We start from the raw sequence: 18,413 nt of genomic DNA on the forward strand, positions 1-18,413 counted from the left end.
TTCCCTAAGGCGACACTAGGGGGCGCTGGGCTGCAGGTTGGGGACCCCCTGGCGGTCAGGGCAGGCCCCGATGCCCGAGCACGGTGCGAGGTGGGCGCTGCAGGGAGCAGGTTTTGGTGGGGTGGGGGGGGCAGGGGGTTTTCTCTGTGGCAAATGTTTTCCTCTATTACCATCTCTTTTGCTTGTCTGCAGCATGGCACAGCGAGCTGCCTCGCGGCCTCCCACTCCCAGGCTGGGCCGGCGTGTGGCGGATGCAGCCTCATTTACCTTTGAGCTCCTCCTAGCCGCAGCAACCCAGCAGAGGGAAAGCGACAGCCTGGCAAGGCAGCCAGGGACTGGCTGCAGCCTGGCAATGAGCGACTGATGCGGCCCCCAATAGTCAACTGGGGGACGGCGAGCCAGGACTCCTGGGTTCTGTCCCTGGCTCTGGGAGGGGAGTGGGGTCTAGTGGGTGAGAGCAGGGGGGCTGGGAGGGAGGACTCCTGGGAGGGGAGTGGGGTCTGGTAGATTGCCGGTGGGGCTGGAGGCTGGGAGCCAGGACTCCTGGGTTCTATCTCTGGCTCTGGGAGTGGGGGTAGGGGGGGCAGAACCCCTCCTGTGCCGAACCATGACTCCCCCTCTGCTGGCTCCTGTCAGGCACAGCCTCAGGGCCTATCTGTCCCTGTGGGGCCGGGCCAGGAATCGGCCGGGGGCACAGGGAGGGGGGAAGCACAAAGGAGGCTCTTGTTCTCCAGCCTCTGGCTTCCCAAACCGGTGTAGGTCAAAAGGGAACAAGACCCAGTGATCTCAGCTCAGCGCCTGGGCGAGGTCCCACTGGCCTGGTAATTCCCGGGGCTTGCGGGGGAGAGGCCAGGGCTGGGAGAAGCAGGGGGTCAGGGGCTGGGGAGAGGTTCCCTGGGGTGCGGGGGGGGACACGATGTTTAAATCCCCACTGGCAGGCTCCCAGCGGGGAGCCAGGCGTTTCCCACTGGCAGGCAGCCGGTGCCGTCTGCGGTGGGAACCGGCTTCTCCAGGCAGATTGTGGGACCCCCAGACTTTGCTCTCCGCCTGCCCCTCGGGGCCCTGGGGCCCTTCTGCAGATCTGCCTCCCCCCCGGTATAGGCCTGGTGTGGCCTCAGCTGGCAGCTGTAAGGGGAGGTAAGTGTGTTCTCTCCATGCCAAGACCCCCGCCTCATCCCCCAGCCAGGGGGCTGTGATGCTCAAAATCACTGTGGATCCCAGTTGCCGTGGTAACGCTGTGGGGCTTGAGGTGGGGGGGGCAGCACTGTGGATCCCGGTCACCAGGGCAACCTCTTTGCTGCAGATCCCTGTCGCCATGGCAACTGCTGCTGCAGATCCTTATCGCCATGGCAACGCCACAGGCTCCAGGTGGTAGCAACACTGGGCAGGGGGGCAGGCCCGTTGTCTGCAACCCAGCTGGGGGGGCGAGGGGGCGGCGAATTCTTCAATGGGTGCCTGTGTCTGGGGGACGGCGGGATGGACAGACAGACAGGGAGCGGGACACTCGGGCTGGGGGAGATTGAGTCAGAGCCTGCACTTCGGAGGGGGAGGCTGAAGGGGACCCACAGCATCCCTGGTATCTCCACTGGGCAGCTCCCCACTTCGGTCCTCCCTCCCCAAACCCTAGCTCCCACTCCGGGGGCTTGCTCCCTCCTTCCGCAGCGCCCCCCCACAGCCAGGCTGCCGCATGCTCCAGTGACCGGCTGGGCCGTGTCCTCCCTGCGACCTTGTGGTCTGCAGAGGCACCGCCCGCCTTTGGGGAGGATGGGGGGGGGGGCTCTCAGCCGCCTGCCTGTAGAAACAGGGATGGGGCACCCCAGTCCCACCCCCTGAATGCGCTGGGCTCCACGGCCCCCCACCCCCAAGCAGCTGCTTCCTCCCGGCCGGCTGGAGCCGGGCGGAGCTTGAGTTGTAAGGAAAGCGGGCCGGTGCTCAAGCAATTTTTTTTTGGTTACTTTCCTAACTGAGGCAGCAACCCCAGAGATGCCAGGGTCGGGAACGGCCAGGCCCAGAGGTGCCGGGGCTAGGAATGGCCAGGCCCAGAGGTGCTGGGGCTTAGCCCCGGCCAACCCTGGCCCAAATAAAGCCCTGGTCGTGGGTCATGCAGCAAAAAACTGGAATATGCACCTCCCTCTCCACAGCCTTGCTGTCTGCAGCGCTGGGAGTGCAGGCTACAGGGTGTTTGCTTCAGGGAATTCTCTCTCCTTGGTTCCCACCCTTTCTGTCTGCTCCCTGTTCTTCACGGCCACGTGGTCCCTTCCCCCGGCTACCCCACACCCCCCGCTCCCCGAAAGTGCCTGGATGAATTACAGGCTGTCATTGCTGGGCTGAGCCATGCAACGAAGGGGGAGGAGACACCCTGACAGGCACCCCCATCCCTGCCCACGCTGCCGGAGGGGGCGGGGGGGCCCACGTCCAGCAGGCCTCAACTTGGACAGGAACGTGAGCCCAGATCGGCTCTGTGTGGGGAGAGGGGGGTGCCTGTCAGAGCTGTGTGTGGGGAGAGGGGGTTGCAAACCCTGCTAAAGCAAAGTAATGAGCATGCAATTGATTCCACCCTGCCCCCTTGCCTCCCAACCTCTGTGTGTCTGTCCACCCCGATACACAGCCCTCTAGCTGTCTGTCTCCAGCCCCCCACCCCACCAGTCTCTATTCAGGGTATTTACCTGATGCCCAGCACCTCCTCTGGGTCTGCCCTGTAATTATCCCTCCATCCCACAGCTGGGCACCCCGCACCTCCATGTTCCAGGTGGGCACTGGGGCCCAGAGGGTGCATGTCTGGGCCAAGCTCCTGGGGGAATCTGTGGCAGAGCCAGGCAATTGCCCCTGGATCTCAGCCAGGGAGTCTTGCCCTTCCTGGGAGACGGGGGCTTCATTGTACCAGGGCCGTCACTCAGCAGCTCCAGGCTTTTCCCCTCGGTGCTCATAAAACGGGCACCAGCTGGGTTAGACCCAGGCACTGGCAACCCTGCAGCACGGATCTCTGCCACTGGCCAGGGGATCGGGCACTGGAGAGTGAGCCAGGACACCTGGGTTCTTTCCTCGTCTCTGGGAGGGGAGTGGGGTCTAGTGGATTAGATCAGGGGGGACTGGGAGTCAGGACTCCTGGGTTCTCTCCCTGAGTCTGGGAAGGGAGTGGGGGGGTCTAGTGGATTAGAGTGGAGGGGAGAGGCAGGACACCTGGGTTCTCTCCCTGGGTCTGGGAAGGGAGTGGGGGGGTCTAGTGGATTAGAGAGGAGGGGAGAGGCAGGACACCTGGGTTCTCATTGCAGTTGTGATGCAAGTGGCTGGTAAAGGCCTTTAACCAGGTGAGGAGGTTTAGAGAGACATTGCAGGCCAACGAGACAATTGCTTGACACCCCCAGTCCCCCAGCCACGGTCGGGGCACGTGTGGCCTGGTACAGTTCTTGTGGCTCTGGCTCCACCCCGCCAGTAATGACAAAGCCACACAGATGGAGGAGACTGAATTGGGTTCTCCATGGAAGTGGGGGCTCGTGCGTCTCCGTGGGGTCGAGGACCCTGACGCCGCTTGTGCAGACGGGCCAGCCTGGCCTGGGTGTGGAGGACCCCCCCCTGCTCTGGAGATGCGGGGCCCTGGGCTCTGGCATTGTCTGGCGAGGGCTTACGTGGGGCTGGGGGCTTCCCGGGACACTCTGCCTGCAGCCTGTAAGTGGCGCCGGTGCTGGGAGGGTGTAGGGGGTCTGGGGCTTTGTTGATTTGTGATCGTTTTTTGATTGTAAAGTTGTAGCTGGTGGGAGCCTTATTGCTATTCGGTGTCACAGAAGGGATGAGCGGGGAGCGGAGTGGGGGAAGGAGGGTACCTATTCCCCACCCCCAACCTTTGCTACAAGGGTCTGGAATGCAGAAATCCCAGTGGCCGGGGGTAGTTTACTCCCATGATGGTAGCATTAGAGGCACTGCTTGAGATGGGGCCCTGTCGCACCAGGTGCTGCCCAGCCCCCAACCGAGATCGGGGCCCCGTCACGCCGTGAGCTGCCCAGACCCCGACTGAGATCAGGGCCCCCAGTCGTACCGGGCGTTGTGCAACCACATTCTAAGCATCCTTCACACTCTATACAGACAAAGAGTAGGAGGAGAACCAGGCTGAGAGAGGGGAATATGACTTGCCCAAGTTCACCCATTTGGACAGGGAAGAAATGGGATCAGGTCCCAGGAGCCTTGACTTCCAGCCCTGGGCTGTAGCCACTGGATAGCCCTGCTTCGTGCGTGCACACCCATACCCACACCCTGCCTCTCTCTATCCCCATACGCCCCATCTATCCCCCCCACACCCCCTCTATCTATCTATCCCCCTCCACCCCCCACATCTATCTATCTATCCCCCCCACACTATCTATCTATCTATCTATCTATCTATCCCCATCCCCCCATCTATCTATCTATCTATCTATCCCCATACACCCTCGTATCTATCTATCTATCTATCTATCTATCTATCTATCTATCTATCTATCTATCTATCTATCCCCCTCACACACTGTCTATCGATCGATCTCCTGCCCCCAGAGTTAGCTCACGCACACAGAGACCTGCTGGCAGATGTGTACAGAATCATACGGATGCAGCACACGTGCCCACCCTGACACAGACCCCCGTGCACTGAATTGCCTGCACCCACCCCCACTAACATGCACCCACCCATGCTGGCATCCACCAGAGACCCACTGGAATCATAGGCCGAGCCGTGTAATCGCACATGCGTGTTGCCATAAGCATTATGCATGTGACCTCCGATGCCACGCTCGTGCCCCTATGCAGACTGTCCCACGCCCCTGCCCTTGCCAGAGTTCTGTGTTTGGACAGCTGAGTGCTTGCGGGCGGTGGGGGGAGCATGTGAGCTGGGGGAACCATCACTCTCTCTGACACCCCCTCTCTGGTTGCCATGCCAATACTGGCGGGGCGGGAACAGAGACACCAGTGGATCCCTGTGGCTGGCGTAGGATGCTCCTTATCTCATTTTGAAAGGAGGGGGCTGCGTAGCACCTGGCATGACAGTGGGGGGGAGCATTGCCATCAGGGACCTGGCACAGTATGTGTGGGGGGGCCTCAAATCTCAATCGGCCTCTATGCAGCACCTGGCATAACACACCTGTGCCAGCTGCCTGCTTGGCTCCCTCCCCGCCCCCCCCGCCACCTTGGTAAAGCTCTGGGCATCTCCAGCAGAAATCCCCCCCTTCCCCAGAGCAGCTCCCTCTGTTCCTCATTTTCTGCCTGTTTAACCCGATGCTGCAGGTTGGGCGGGGGGTGGGGGGGTTGCTCAATTAGATTCCACCTGTGCCAATGCCGGGGGGCAGGGGAAGAGCTGCAATCTGTCTGGCCTGGAGCAGCTGCTGTGGGGCTGGAGCGGCAGTGAACCCTGGGAGGGAGAAGCCTTTGAAGGGCCACCACCAGCAGGTGCCTGGCAGGATTCGGGCATCCTCCGTGATGGGTGAGCCCGGCTTTGGTTCTGGGCAAACGGCCGAGTCTCCATCGGTGCAGCCGGAGCCACGAATCCCATGGGGGCAGGGCGCACCCAACCACCCCAGCGGTGCCCAGGACCCAGTGAGCACCAGGCGCTCCAGTGGCACCAGGAGGACCTAGCCACCTGTCTGGTACCGGGGGACCTAGGGAACCCAGCTACTGCTATGGGGGGACACCATCCTTCTTGGAACTAGGGATAGAACCCGGGAGTCCTGGCTCCAGCAGCCCCCATTCCTAACCCACTAGGCCCCACTCCCGTCCTAGAGCTGGGGAGAGACCCCAGGAGTCCTGGCTCCCAGCCCCCGCCCCCGCTCTAACCCACCAGACCCCACTCCCCTCCCAGACCCAGAGATAGAACCCAGGAGTCCTGGCTCCAGCCCCGCCCCCCTGCAGAACCCAGCTGTGAGCAGGAGCCCCACCTCCTGGCAGCAGGAACGGCCGCACCTCCGCATGCCAGGCCTACGGCGCCACCTCCGGCTGGGCCAGTTACACTGTGCCACGGTCCCGCGGCCCAGTGCCAGGTGCAGTCCTGCCATGGGGACACCTGGTCCAGCCGCCCCCTCCCCTCACTCCCCCCAGCCTAGGGTGACCTCGGCTCCGTGCCGGAGGGAGGGCAGTCGCTGGGGGGGGGACGACGACGAAAGGTCCCTTGGCTGTGATGAGCCCTTGTCTGGGGGGAGAAATGCCAAAGGCCCCATGCTCTGGCTCCCCCCACCCCGACCAGCCCCAGCCCCAGATGTCCCTAGACACCAGGGTCCATGGGACCTTGGGCACTGCGTGGGGCTGGGTAAGATGCCAAGGGACCATGCACCCGCAATATCCCCAAGCACTGCCTGGCAGGCATAGTGAGTGTGTGTGTGTGTGATTGTGCACTGACAGGGATGGCGTGTGTGTGTGATTGTGTGCTGGCAGGGACAGTGAGTGTGTGTGTGTGTGTGTGGGGGGGGGAATAGCTCAGTGATTTGAGCATTGGCCTGTTAAACCCCGAGTTGTGAGTTCAATCCTTCAGAGGGCTGTTTGGGATCTGGGGCAAAAATCGGGGATTGGTCCTGCTTTGAGCAGGGGGTTGGACTAGATACCTCCTGAGGTCCCTTCCAACCCTGATCTTCTATGATTCTGTGTGTGTGTGATTGTGTGCTGGCAGGGACGGGGTGCGTGTGCGCACGCACACTGCCCTGGAAGTCTGAGCCTCTGGAAGGAGTTGCAGGGACCAGGACACCGAAGCACCTGCACCCCACAAAGGGTTAAACGCTCCGGGTTGACCATTAACTTCTCCCAAGGTAGCGTGGGACGAAGGTCGCTGGGGCTCAGGATTCGCTCTGGCTTCGGGTGGGGGGGGGCAGCCCCGATCCTGCCGGCACAGCACCACGGACAGACAGCTGGATGGGGCGGGGTGGACAGAGAGACGGCTCTGCCTGGGGATAGACAGATAGCGTCGTAGCCGGTTTGGTCCCAGAGGGTGGGGAACGGACCCTGTTCTGGTGGACTGGCTGTGGGACCTGTCATACCCCCCGCTGCACCCCCCCCAGCCAGCCCCACGCTAATTGGGACATGTGCTGTGCTCTGCTGGGACTGGCATGAATGGGCGCACAAGGACCCGCGGCCGTGCTTTCGGCCTTGGCATCCCTCCGCCTCCCCAAACAGTGACACCATCCCACCCCCTGCTCCGTGGGGCAGTGCCTTGCCCGCGTGACGCTCCCCAGCTTGTCCTTGTGTCTCGGCCCAGGGGCGAGCGGGCCAGGATGTCCGATGGGCTGGCCAGGCGGAAGGTCGGGATCGTGGGCTTTGGACATTTGGGTATGTCGTAACCCCCCCGCCCCACCCCGCCCGCCAGTTGCTTCCCAGGGGATTGGGGCTCACCCAGGGCTGGGGGGCTGCTGCTTCCCTGGCTGGGGCCCTGGGGGCTGGACTGGGGGGCTGACACGGGGGTGGGGGGGAAAGACAGGCAGGGTGGCTTTATGGGCAGCACCACTGCACCTGCTGCAAGAGTTCTGGGCCTGGTGGGGGGGGCAGCTCCACCCCCCCCCACCTGAGGGGCCTTGTCCTGGGGCGGGCGGGGAGTGGGGGGAGTTGGGTGTATGGGCCTCTGGGGTTCCCAGCCATGTCAGTCAAGCCCCCTCCTTGCCCTAGGCCAGTATCTGGTCCGGAGACTCCAGGAGGAGGGACCTCGGCACGGCCTGGAACTCGCCTTCGTCTGGAACCGGGATGCCCGGAAGCTGCAGGGGCAGGTGCCAGCTTCCCTCCAGCTGCAGGACCTGGCCCGGTGCCCCGAGCGGTGAGTGCTTCCCGAAACCGCCCCCCCACCCCAGCTGCAGGATCCGGCCTGGTGCCCCGAGCGGTGAGTGCTTCCCGAAACCGCCCCCCCACCCCAGCTGCAGGATCCGGCCTGGTGCCCCGAGCGGTGAGTGCTTCCCGAAACCGCCCCCCCCCATCCCAGCTGCAGGACCCGGCCCGGTGCCCCGAGCGGTGAGTGCTTCCCGAAACCGCCCCCCCCCACCCCAGCTGCAGGACCCGGCCCGGTGCCCCGAGCGGTGAGTGCTTCCCGAAACCCCCCCGCCACCCCTCCAGCTGCGTAACTGGCCCGATGCCCCGAGCGGTGAGTGTTTCCCCCACCCCCAAAGCTGCAGGACCTGGCCCCTGAGACCCCAGTGGCTCCTGCTACAGCCCAGCATGGTCAGCGTCAGCGTTAATGTGCCCCCCCCCATTGCCCCCCGGTCGCTGTCTCCTGTCCCTGCAGCGAGGCGGATCTAGTGGTAGAAGTGGCTCATCCCTGCATCGTCCAGGACCACGGCGCGACCTTCCTATCCAGGGCAGATTTCATGGTGAGGGGTAGGAGCGGCACCATCCCTGGCTGGCAGTGGGGCACCCAGGGGATGGGGTGGCATGGAGCGGGCACAGCACGGGGCCCTGCGGGAAGACGAGGGGGAAGCCCTGGGGCTGTGATGGTGCCATGTAGGGGACGGGGTGGCAATGGGCAAGGACGTTCTCTGTGGGGGTGAAGGTGTGACATAGGGGTGGCCAAGGGGAGTGAGGGTGTGTGTGTGTGGGGGGGGGGTCCTGGCTTACTGCATGTTTCTTTCCCCCCAGGTGGGCTCCCCCACGTCCCTGGCTGACCAGGCTACGGAGATGCGCCTGCGGGAAGCTGCCCGGCGTGGGGGCCACACGCTGTACGTGCCCCGGGGGGCGCTGTGGGGCGGCGAGGACATACAGCGCATGGATGACAGGGGCGTGCTGCAGGTGGGGGTCTCGGGCCTGCCTGGGGAGGGGGGCACATGGACCCTGGTGTGGGGAAAGGGATAGCGATAAGGAACTGTCTCTGCTCCCCTGGGGAAGTGGGGGGGGGTAAAGGGGGCTGTCCCTCCCCCCCCGCAGGGCTGACTCTCTGCCCTCACTTTTCAGGGCCTGAAGGTGACCATGATCAAGCACCCGGACAGCTTCCGGCTGGAGGGGGCGCTGAGGAAGCGGCTGGGGGCCGCGCGGGCCGTGCTGTACGAGGGGCCCGTGCGCGCTCTCTGCCCGCTGGCCCCCAATAATGTCAACACCATGGCGGCCGCTTGCATGGCTGCCCCCAGCCTGGGTTTTGACGGGGTCCAGGGGTGCCTCATTGCTGACCCCAGGTTAGTGCATCCCCCTCCTGCTCCCTCCGATCCCTACACCCCCCTGCTCCCTGCACTCCCCCAGTTCCCTGCTCCCCCATCCCTGCTCCCTGCACCCCCAGATCCATGCTCCCTGCACCCCCTACTTCCTGCACTTCCCCCAGTTCCCTGCTCCCCCCTGCTCCATGCACCACCCAGTTCCCTGCACCCCCCCAGTTCCCTGCACCATGCACCCCTGCCCCAGTTCTCTGCTCCCCTCCAGCATGGCTGTGCATGGCTGCCCCCACCCTGGGGATCAAGGGGGTGCTGCTGTCTCTAGGGCAGTGCTGCTCCCTGCCCTGATCATTGCATCCCCCATGTTTCTTTCCCCCAGCATGGTCCCCTCCCCCCGCACTGACCTCACTGCCCTCCCGTCCCCATAGCCTCCCTGACTGGCATGTGGTGGAGGTGGAGGTGACCGGCCCATCCGGCGAGTGTGGGGACCAGGCCTTCACGGTCACCACCAGCCGCAGGAACCCGGCCTCCCCTGGAGCTGTCACTGGGGCAGCTACCTTCCCTTCGTTCTGGAGCAGCCTGCTGGGTAAGGGGGGGGTAGGGTGGGGGGCTCTTGGGTGTGTTTGGGGGGTGGAAACTCCCTGCTGGGACAGACTGAGCCCTGGGAAGAGCGACTCCTGGGGGCCATCACTGTGGGGAGTGGGGTTGGGGGTTCCCCCAGACCTGGGGAGTGCAGCTGTCACTAGGAGCTGCAGGGACTGGCTAACGCCTGGGCCAAGATGTCTTCTGTGGGGGGTGAGGTACCCTGGGCTGGGGGCTCTCCATGGGGTAACTGGGTTGCAGGCTGTGCTGGAGGGAGGGGGCTGCCCTAGGCTGGGGACTCTCCTGAAGAGGGTGGGTAGGGGGGCCCTGGCCCCACAGATCAGCCCCTCTGACCTCCCCTTCTCATTTCCCCTGCAGCTTGCCAGGGCCACCGAGGACATGTCGTTTTGTGCTGATGCTGTTTCGGGGCCGGAGGGACCAGCCCCAGGGACCCGGCTGAAGCCAGTGGGGCTGGCAATGTGTGTTGCAGGGGAAGTGGGGGGGGGGGTTGCCTCTGCCTAAGAGATCATTAAAGAGCAGGGTGGCAGGGAGGAAGGGTGGGAAATCTTTCGTACTTGGTCCCAGAGGCGTGATGGGGGATGTAGTTCTTGCTCCCCGGAGCCGAGTGGGAGTCATAATGTACGTAACCCCGTTCTGCAGAGCCTGATGTAGGCTGTTGCTTTTGGGTAATGACGGGACCTGTACAGTAGAACCTCAGCGTTATGAACACCTGAGTGACGAACTGATGGGTCAACCACAGCCCTCCTTGGAACCGCACGTACGCGATGAGGCAACAGCCGCAGAGACACACTGAGCAAATCCAGTTCAGTCCTGTGTTAAATGTAAACGACTAAAAAAAAAAGAAATAAAAGGAAAGTTTAAAAAAAGAAAGATCTGACGAGGCAAGGAAACGGTTTCTGGGCTTGTTTCATTTAAATTAAGATGGTTAAAAGCAGCTGTTTTCTTCTTCTTCTGCAGAGGAAAGTTGCAAAGCGCAATGAGGTCAATGGTCAGTTGTAAACTTTTGCAAGACCCACCCTGTCCAGCGTTACGGACGTTTCACAGTTACAATCACAACCTCCGCTCCCGGGGAGTGCGTCACTGTGAAGTTCTCCTGTAGTTCGTTGTAGACTGGTGCATGGGGCTGGGGGACGGGGACACACACGTCACGTGTTTGCAGCTGGGCGCCATAGTTCGTAGCTTCCCGGTGTCTTGCTGGGGGATAAAGTTCACTGTGTTCTGCTCTAAGCTTTCTGTGCGTGGGGCCTGGTGCAAGCTGGGCTCTGTTTCCTCTAAGCTGTACCCGTGTGCACACACGACGAAACCCCGCACGCACAAAAATGTGTACGGAAACACACCAATTTGCACAGAAGATATTGTTTTGCACACACGGCCTGTCAAAAATTAGAGGGAACGTTGGCTGGGAGCTGTACCCACTGTGGACAGGAGCGATGGAAACTCCCTAAAAGTGGGGGGCCCACCAGCACCTGAACCGTGCCCCACCCACATCCTCACGCCACCCCTTCCCCCAAGACTCTGCCCCCACTCGCTCCTCTCCGCCCTCCCCTCTGTGCCGCTCGCCCTTATGGACTGTAAAAAACAGGAGGGCAAAGCCACGGCCCCCTGGCTCCCTGATTGTGGGTAACGGGACGGGCAGGCAGAGGCCTGACGCAAAGCTAAAGGCCCGCCCCTCTCGCACAAGGGTGAGGACCCGCAAAGCGCGGACCAGCCCCACTTCATTGTGGGGGGCAACAAATACATGCACAAGAGAAATGACAAGGAACGGGAGTGGGGGTCCGAGGGTGAAAATGTGGGGTCCAGTTGGGGGTACACAGAGCAGAGAATCACAGCCAAGGGGAAACTCGGCCCGGAGACGGGGGGCAGCGAAAGATTGAAAACAAATCACTGACCCCCCTCCCAGCCTGGCGGGGCTGGGAACTGGGGGGCCACCCAGGCCAGAGAGGGGACCCCAGCGGGGCGGAGGAAAGGGGGGCCTGGGGAGCTGTCGTGCCAGGCGCGGGCAGGGTCACTGAGGTCAGTGGTGCACGCTGAGAACGGCCATTTTTTTGGGGGGGGACCCCCAGACTGCAACAGTAGCCGTCACTCATAGCACCGTGCATGCTGGGAGCTGCAGGGCTGGGGGCCCGGGGCATGCTGGGAGCTGTAGTTCAGGTTGGCGCAGTGCATGACGGGAGACGCCCTGTTCTGGCCCTGGGGCATGCTGGGAGCTGTAGTTCGGGTTGGCGCGGCGCATGACGGGAGACGCCCTGTTCTGGCCCTGGGGCATGCTGGGAGCTGTAGTTCGGGTTGGCGCGAGGCAGGATGGGCGCTATGATGCTTTGGCCCCGTTGCATGCTGGGAGCGGTGTCATTCTGGCCCCGGTGCAGGCTGGGAGCTGTGGTGCTGCCCGGGCCCCGGTGCATGCCGGGAGCTGTAGTTCCCGGGCCCGACGCCCTGCGCCGCGGGGCCGGTCTCAGGCTGTTCCGGGCTGGGGGATGAGGCGCCCCCCCCCGGCTGCAGCAGGAGCCCCAGGGTAGGTCGGGGGGGGCAGGGCAGCCCCAGCTCGGAGAGGAGGCGGGCCCGTGCGGGGGGCCGGGGGCTGCCCTGGCTGGGGGTCCAGGCACGAGGGGGCCCCGGGGGCCGCGGCTCTGCCTGGCTGGGGGGGTCCGGGGGGGTCTCTGGGGCGGGGGACTCCCCCCGCGGGTACCGGCTCTGGGGGGCGGGGGGGTGTCCCCCGCCCCATGGCCTAGCCCCGCCGCCCCGCGTCTCTCGCTCTCTCCCCCGCAGGCAGCCGCGCTCGGGGCCGCGCCGTGAGGCTCCCGCCGCCCCCCGCAGCACCAGGCCGGGGCGCGATGTCCGCGGGGCCGGGCGTCTACCACGAGCGGCAGCGCCGGGAGCTCTGCGCCGTGCACGCCCTGAACAACGTCCTGCAGCAGCGGCGCTTCACCCAGGAGGCGGCCGACGAGATCTGCAAGAGGTGGGGGGCTGCCCCCCATCGCCCCCGCCCCCGCCCCGCCCCCCATCTCCTCCGCCCGGGGCCCCCCGCCCCCATCTCCCCCGCCCCCCATTGCCCCCCGCCCCATCTCCTCCGCCCGGGGCCCCCTGCCCCCCATCTCCCCTGCCCCTGCCCCCCATCTCCCCCACCCAGCGCCCCCCCGCCCCTGCCCCCCATCTCCCCTGCCCCCGCATCTCCTCCACCCTGCCCCTGCCCCCCATCTCTCCTTCCGCCCCACCCCCATCGCCCCCGCCCCCGCCCCGCCCCCCATCTCCTCCGCCCAGGGCCCCCCGCCCCCATCTCCCCTGCCCCCCATTGCCCCCCGCCCCCATCTCCCCCGCCCCCCATTGCCCCCCGCCCCCATCTCCTCCGCCCGGGCCCCCCGCCCCCATCTCCCCTGCCCCTGCCCCCCATCGCCCCTGCCCCCCATCTCCCCCACCCAGCGCCCCCCCGCCCCTGCCCCCCCATCTCCCCTGCCCCCGCATCTCCTCCACCCTGCCCCTGCCCCCCATCTCTCCTTCCGCCCCACCCCCATCGCCCCCGCCCCCGCCCCGCCCCCCATCTCCTCCGCCCGGGGCCCCCCGCCCCCATCTCCCCCGCCCCCCATTGCCCCCCGCCCCCATCTCCTCCGCCCGGGGCCCCCCGCCCCCATCTCCCCTGCCCCCCATTGCCCCCCGCCCCATCTCCTCCGCCCGGGGCCCCCTGCCCCCCATCTCCCCTGCCCCTGCCCCCCATCGCCCCTGCCCCCCATCTCCCCCACCCAGCGCCCCCCCGCCCCTGCCCCCCATCTCCCCTGCCCCCGCATCTCCTCCACCCTGCCCCTGCCCCCATCTCTCCTTCCGCCCCACCCCCATCGCCCCCGCCCCGCCCCCCATCTCCTCCGCCCGGGCCCCCCGCCCCATCTCCCCTGCCCCCCATTGCCCCCCGCCCCCATCTCCCCCGCCCCCCATTGCCCCCCCGCCCCCATCTCCTCCGCCCGGGGCCCCCTGCCCCCATCTCCCCTGCCCCTGCCCCCCATCGCCCCTGCCCCCCATCTCCCCCACCCAGCGCCCCCCCGCCCCTGCCCCCCATCTCCCCTGCCCCCGCATCTCCTCCACCCTGCCCCTGCCCCTCATCTCTCCTTCCGCCCCACCCCCATCGCCCCCGCCCCCGCCCCGCCCCCCATCTCCTCCGCCCGGGGCCCCCCGCCCCCATCTCCCCTGCCCCCCATTGCCCCCCGCCCCATCTCCTCCGCCCGGGGCCCCCCCGCCCCCATCTCCCCTGCCCCCCATTGCCCCCCGCCCCCATCTCCTCCGCCCGGGGCCCCCCGCCCCCCATCTCCCCTGCCCCCCATTGCCCCCCGCCCCCATCTCCTCCGCCCGGGGCCCCTGCCCCCCATCTCCCCTGCCCCTGCCCCCCATCGCCCCTGCCCCCCATCTCCCCCACCCAGCGCCCCCCCGCCCCTGCCCCCCATCTCCCCTGCCCCCGCATCTCCTCCACCCTGCCCCTGCCCCCCATCTCTCCTTCCGCCCCACCCCCATCGCCCCCGCCCCCGCCCCGCCCCCCATCTCCTCCGCCCGGGGCCCCCGCCCCCATCTCCCCTGCCCCCCATTGCCCCCCGCCCCATCTCCTCCGCCCGGGGCCCCCCGCCCCCATCTCCCCTGCCCCCCATTGCCCCCCGCCCCCATCTCCTCCGCCCGGGGCCCCCCGCCCCCCATCTCCCCTGCCCCCCATTGCCCCCCGCCCCCATCTCCTCCGCCCGGGGCCCCCCGCCCCCCATCTCCCCTGCCCCCGCATCTCCTCCACCCTGCCCCTGCCCCCCATCTCTCCTTCCGCCCCACCCCCATCTCCCCCACCCCAGCGCCCCCCACCCCGCCTCTGCCTCCATCTCCCCTGCCCGGTGCCCCCTGCCCCGCCCCACCGCTGCCCCCATCTCCCCTGCCCAGCGCCCCAGCTCCCCCTCCAGGCGACCCCCCACCCGGCGCCCCACACTCCTGGCCCGCCCCAGACTCCCACCTCCTCCCCCCACCCGGCGCCCCATGCTCCTGCCCCCCTGGCACTCCCCCGCCCAGCACCCCTGACTCCTGCCCCCCACCCCAGTTCCCCTCCCGGCCCGCCCGGCACAGGGCGCTCCCGGCTGCCCCCGGGTCGCTGACGGGGACCTGTCTCCTCCCCAGCCTGGCGCCGGACGCCCGTCTGAACCCCCATCGCAGTGTCCTGGGTACGGGTAACTACGACGTCAACGTGATCATGGCGGCGCTGCAGAGCCTGGACTTCGCGGCCATCTGGTGGGACAAGCGCCGGTGAGGCGGGGGGCAGATTCCCCCCCCATCACATCGCAGAGGCCCCTGGTGCCATGTGTGACCCCGGCCTGGCTCCGGCTGGCGCTGAGAGTATGGTGACCAGACAGCAAGGGTGGAAAATCAGGACTGGGAGGGGAATAGGTGCCTATGTAAGACAAAGCCCCCCTGCCCCCCAAAATCGGGCCATCTGGTCACCCTAGCTGAGAGGCCAACGTTGGCCCTGAAATACCCTGGGCCTGGAGAATGCTCTCTGCCGCCCCGGGGCCTCTCCTTGTCCGTCTGCCTTCCCCTCCCTGCTGTGTGTCCACCATCATGTCCCCCCTCTGGCTGTTTCTCTGGAGCAACCCGTCCTTTGCTCTCGGTGTAACCCCTAATTCTGCCCCCCCCCCCCCCCGCCGGCAGGCCCCTGGAGCAGCTGGTGCTGAGCCGGGTCCATGGCTTCATCGTGAACGTGCCCTCCAACGTGACCCTGGGCTTCGTGTCACTGCCTGTGCGGCGTAAGCACTGGATCGCCGTACGCCAGGTGGGAGGCACCTACTACAACCTGGACTCCAAGCTGAAGGCCCCGGCCTGTGTCGGCGGAGAGGGGGAGCTCAGGTGTGGGGCACGGGCTGGGGGTGGGAGGGGTGGGGAGGGGGAGCTCAGGGGTGGGTGATGGGCAGGGAGTCTGGGGAGCGGGCAGGGGGAGCTGGGGGCAGTATGGGTGGAGTTCAGGGGTGGGTGACGGGTAGGGGGAGCTGGGGGCGGTGTGGATGGAGCTCAGGGGTGGGTGATGGGCAGGGGGTGGGGGGAGCTGGGGGCAGGGAGGGGGAGCTCCAGGGTGGATAATGGGCAGGGGGTGGGGGGAGCGGGCAGGGGGAGCTGGGGGTGGCGTGGGTGGAGCTCAGGGGTGGGTGACGGGCAGGGGATGGGGGGATCTGGGGGCAGGGACCTCAGGGGTGGGTGATGGGCAGGGAGTCTGGGGAGTGGGCCGGGGGAGCTGGGGGCGGTATGGGTGGAGCTCAGGGGTGAGTGATGGGCAGGGGGTGGGGGGAGCTGGGGGCAGGGAGGGGGAGCTCGGGTGGGTGATTGGCAGGGGGTGGGGGGAGCTGGGGGCAGGGAGGGGGAGCTCAGGGGTGGGTGATGGGCAGGGGGTGGGGGGAGCTGGGGGCAGCATGGGTGGAGCTCGGGGTGGGTGATGGGCAAGGGGTGGGAGTATCGGGGCCTGGGAGCTCAGGGGTGGGTGACGGGTAGGGGGAGCTGGGGGCGGTGTGGATGGAGCTCAGGGGTGGGTGACGGGTGGGGGGAGCTGGGGGCAGGGACCTCAGGGGTGGGTGATGGGCAGGAGTCTGGGGGGCGGGTGGAGCTCAGGGGTGGGTGATGGGCAGGGGGTGGGCGGAGCTCGGGTGGGGCAGGGGGAGCTGTGGGTGGAGCTCAGGGGTGAGTGACGGGCAGGGGGTGGGGGGATCTGGGGGCAGGGACCTCAGGGGTGGGTGATGGGCAGGGAGTCTGGGGGGCGGGCGGAGCTCAGGGGTGGGTGAGGGCAGGGGGTGGGGGGAGCTGGGGCGGGCGGAGCTCAGGGGTGGGTGACGGGCAGGGGATGGGGGGAGCTGGGGACAGGGAGGGGGAGCTCGGGGTGGGTGATGGGCAGGGGGTGGGAGGAGCTGGGGGCAGCATGGGTGGAGCTCGGGGTGGGTGATGGGCAAGGGGTGGGAGTATCGGGGCCTGGGAGCTCAGGGGTGGGTGACGGGTAGGGGGAGCTGGGGGCGGTGTGGATGGAGCTCAGGGGTGGGTGACGGGTGGGGGGAGCTGGGGGCAGGGACCTCAGGGGTGGGTGATGGGCAGGCAGTCTGGGGGCGGGTGGAGCTCAGGGGTGGGTGATGGGCAGGGGGTGGGGGGAGCTGGGGTGGGTGGAGCTCAGGGATGGGTGATGGGCAGGGGGTGGGGGGATCTGGGGGCAGGGAGAGGGAGCTCAGGGTAAATGACAGGTGGGGGAGTTGTGAACAGTGTAACACTGTTGCGAAAAAAGCAAACCTCATTTGGGCTGTAGCAGCAGGCGTGTGGTAAGCCAGAGACGAGAAGTGATTCTTCCGCTCTGCTCTGTGCTGAGACAGTCTCAGCTGGAGCGTCGGGTCCAGTTCTGGGCGCCACGTTTCAGGAAAGAGGTTGACAAACTGGAGAAAGTCCAGAGGAGAGCAAGAAAAAATGATGACAAGTCTAGAAAACACGAGCTCTGGGGAAGATTGAAAACCTGGGGCTTGTTTAGTCTGGAGAAGAGAAGCCGGAGCGGGGACGCGAGAACAGTTTGCAAGTACAGAAAAGGGTGTTACAAGGAGGAGGGAGAAGAATTGTTCTTTTGAACCTCTGAGGACCGGACAAGAAGCCATGGGCTTAAATTGCAGCCAGGGCGGTTCAGGTTGGACGTTAGGAAGAACTTCCGAGCTGTCAGGGTGGCGAAGCACCGGAATAAATTGCCCAGGGCAGTGGTGGAATCTCCGTCCCTGGGGATTTTTAAGAGCGGGTTGGACAAACCCGTCAGGGACGGTCTAGATAATACTTAGTCCTGCCTTGAGCGCAGGGGACCGGATCAGGACACCTTGCAAGGTCCCTTCCAGCCCTACGGTGCTATGTGGGGGGAAGAGAAGGGTGGTGCGGGCATAGGGGGGGCAAGCGGGGGCAGGTCACGGAGAGCTGGTATATGGGGCAGTGAGTGTGGGGGGGAGGGGGAGCTCAGGTCTGGCGCACGGGCAGGAGTGGCTGGAGTACAGAGAGCAGAGCTAAGGTGGGGGGGGCGTCGGGGTCTGGACGAGGGGGCCATGCAGGGCAGGAGTGTGGCGAGGTGTGTAAGACGGGGTGCAAAGCAGGGGCTGCTCTGACCCCCCATCTCCTTGCCCCTCCCCCCAGGGCTTTCCTGCAGGATTTCCTGTCCCAGGGCCCCTGCGAAGTGCTGCTGGTCGTGTCCCGGGCCGTGGAGGAATCCGGCGGCTGGTTGAACCCTGAGTGACGCTGCAGATACCAAAGATCCTGACTGTTTGTAGCAGCCTTGCTGGGGGGTCAGGAGGGGGGCAGGACCCATACGCTGAATCCGGCTTCGGAACAGCCCTCCCTGGCACTGGCATCAGATACCCCATCCCGCCTGCCCTGAGGAGTGCACGAGGGGGCCCTTCACCCCACAGGCCCTGCAGCCGGAGGAGGCACCATGGGGCCACAGGGGAAGCTGGCTTAGGGTGCTCAGCCCCATCTCCCTGGTACCTGCTGGGCTCTCTTACGAGTGCTTGCGAAGTTTATGATAAAGGACACGATGCTGACTCTGCCTTGGTGTCATTGCCTGGGGTGGGGACGGTGCCGGGTTTCTTTGCGGGGGGAGGAAACTGAGGGCAACGTGGGGGGTGGGAGCAAGGGCTGCGGGGTCGGGGGGGCACCCAGCTGAGACTTTGAGACGCCTGGGTTCTATTCTGCTAAGGTGCAGACAGGTCCTGCCCGCTCCCCACACCTTTGGCACCT

At 66.2% G+C, this 18,413-nt stretch overlaps 2 protein-coding genes across 2 annotated transcripts; both read left to right on the forward strand.

The window, feature by feature from the left end:
• Positions 1-6,574: 6,574 nt before the first annotated feature.
• On the forward strand, positions 6,575-10,578 carry ASPDH (aspartate dehydrogenase domain containing). Its single transcript, XM_038381745.2, has 7 exons — positions 6,575-7,278; positions 7,612-7,756; positions 8,219-8,303; positions 8,569-8,718; positions 8,881-9,098; positions 9,500-9,657; positions 10,032-10,578. The coding sequence occupies exons 1-7, from the start codon at positions 7,059-7,061 to the stop codon at positions 10,067-10,069; spliced, it is 1,014 nt and encodes a 337-aa protein (XP_038237673.1). The 5' UTR covers positions 6,575-7,058; the 3' UTR covers positions 10,070-10,578.
• Positions 10,579-12,028: 1,450 nt separating this feature from the next.
• On the forward strand, positions 12,029-18,217 carry JOSD2 (Josephin domain containing 2). The gene is made up of 5 exons (XM_038381752.2): positions 12,029-12,186; positions 12,441-12,630; positions 14,805-14,930; positions 15,333-15,527; positions 17,814-18,217. The coding sequence occupies exons 2-5, from the start codon at positions 12,506-12,508 to the stop codon at positions 17,911-17,913; spliced, it is 546 nt and encodes a 181-aa protein (XP_038237680.1). The 5' UTR covers positions 12,029-12,186; positions 12,441-12,505; the 3' UTR covers positions 17,914-18,217.
• Positions 18,218-18,413: the final 196 nt, after the last annotated feature.

The sequence above is a fragment of the Dermochelys coriacea genome, chromosome 23 (genome assembly GCF_009764565.3).
Source record: "Dermochelys coriacea isolate rDerCor1 chromosome 23, rDerCor1.pri.v4, whole genome shotgun sequence".
Lineage (NCBI taxonomy): Eukaryota > Metazoa > Chordata > Testudines > Dermochelyidae > Dermochelys > Dermochelys coriacea.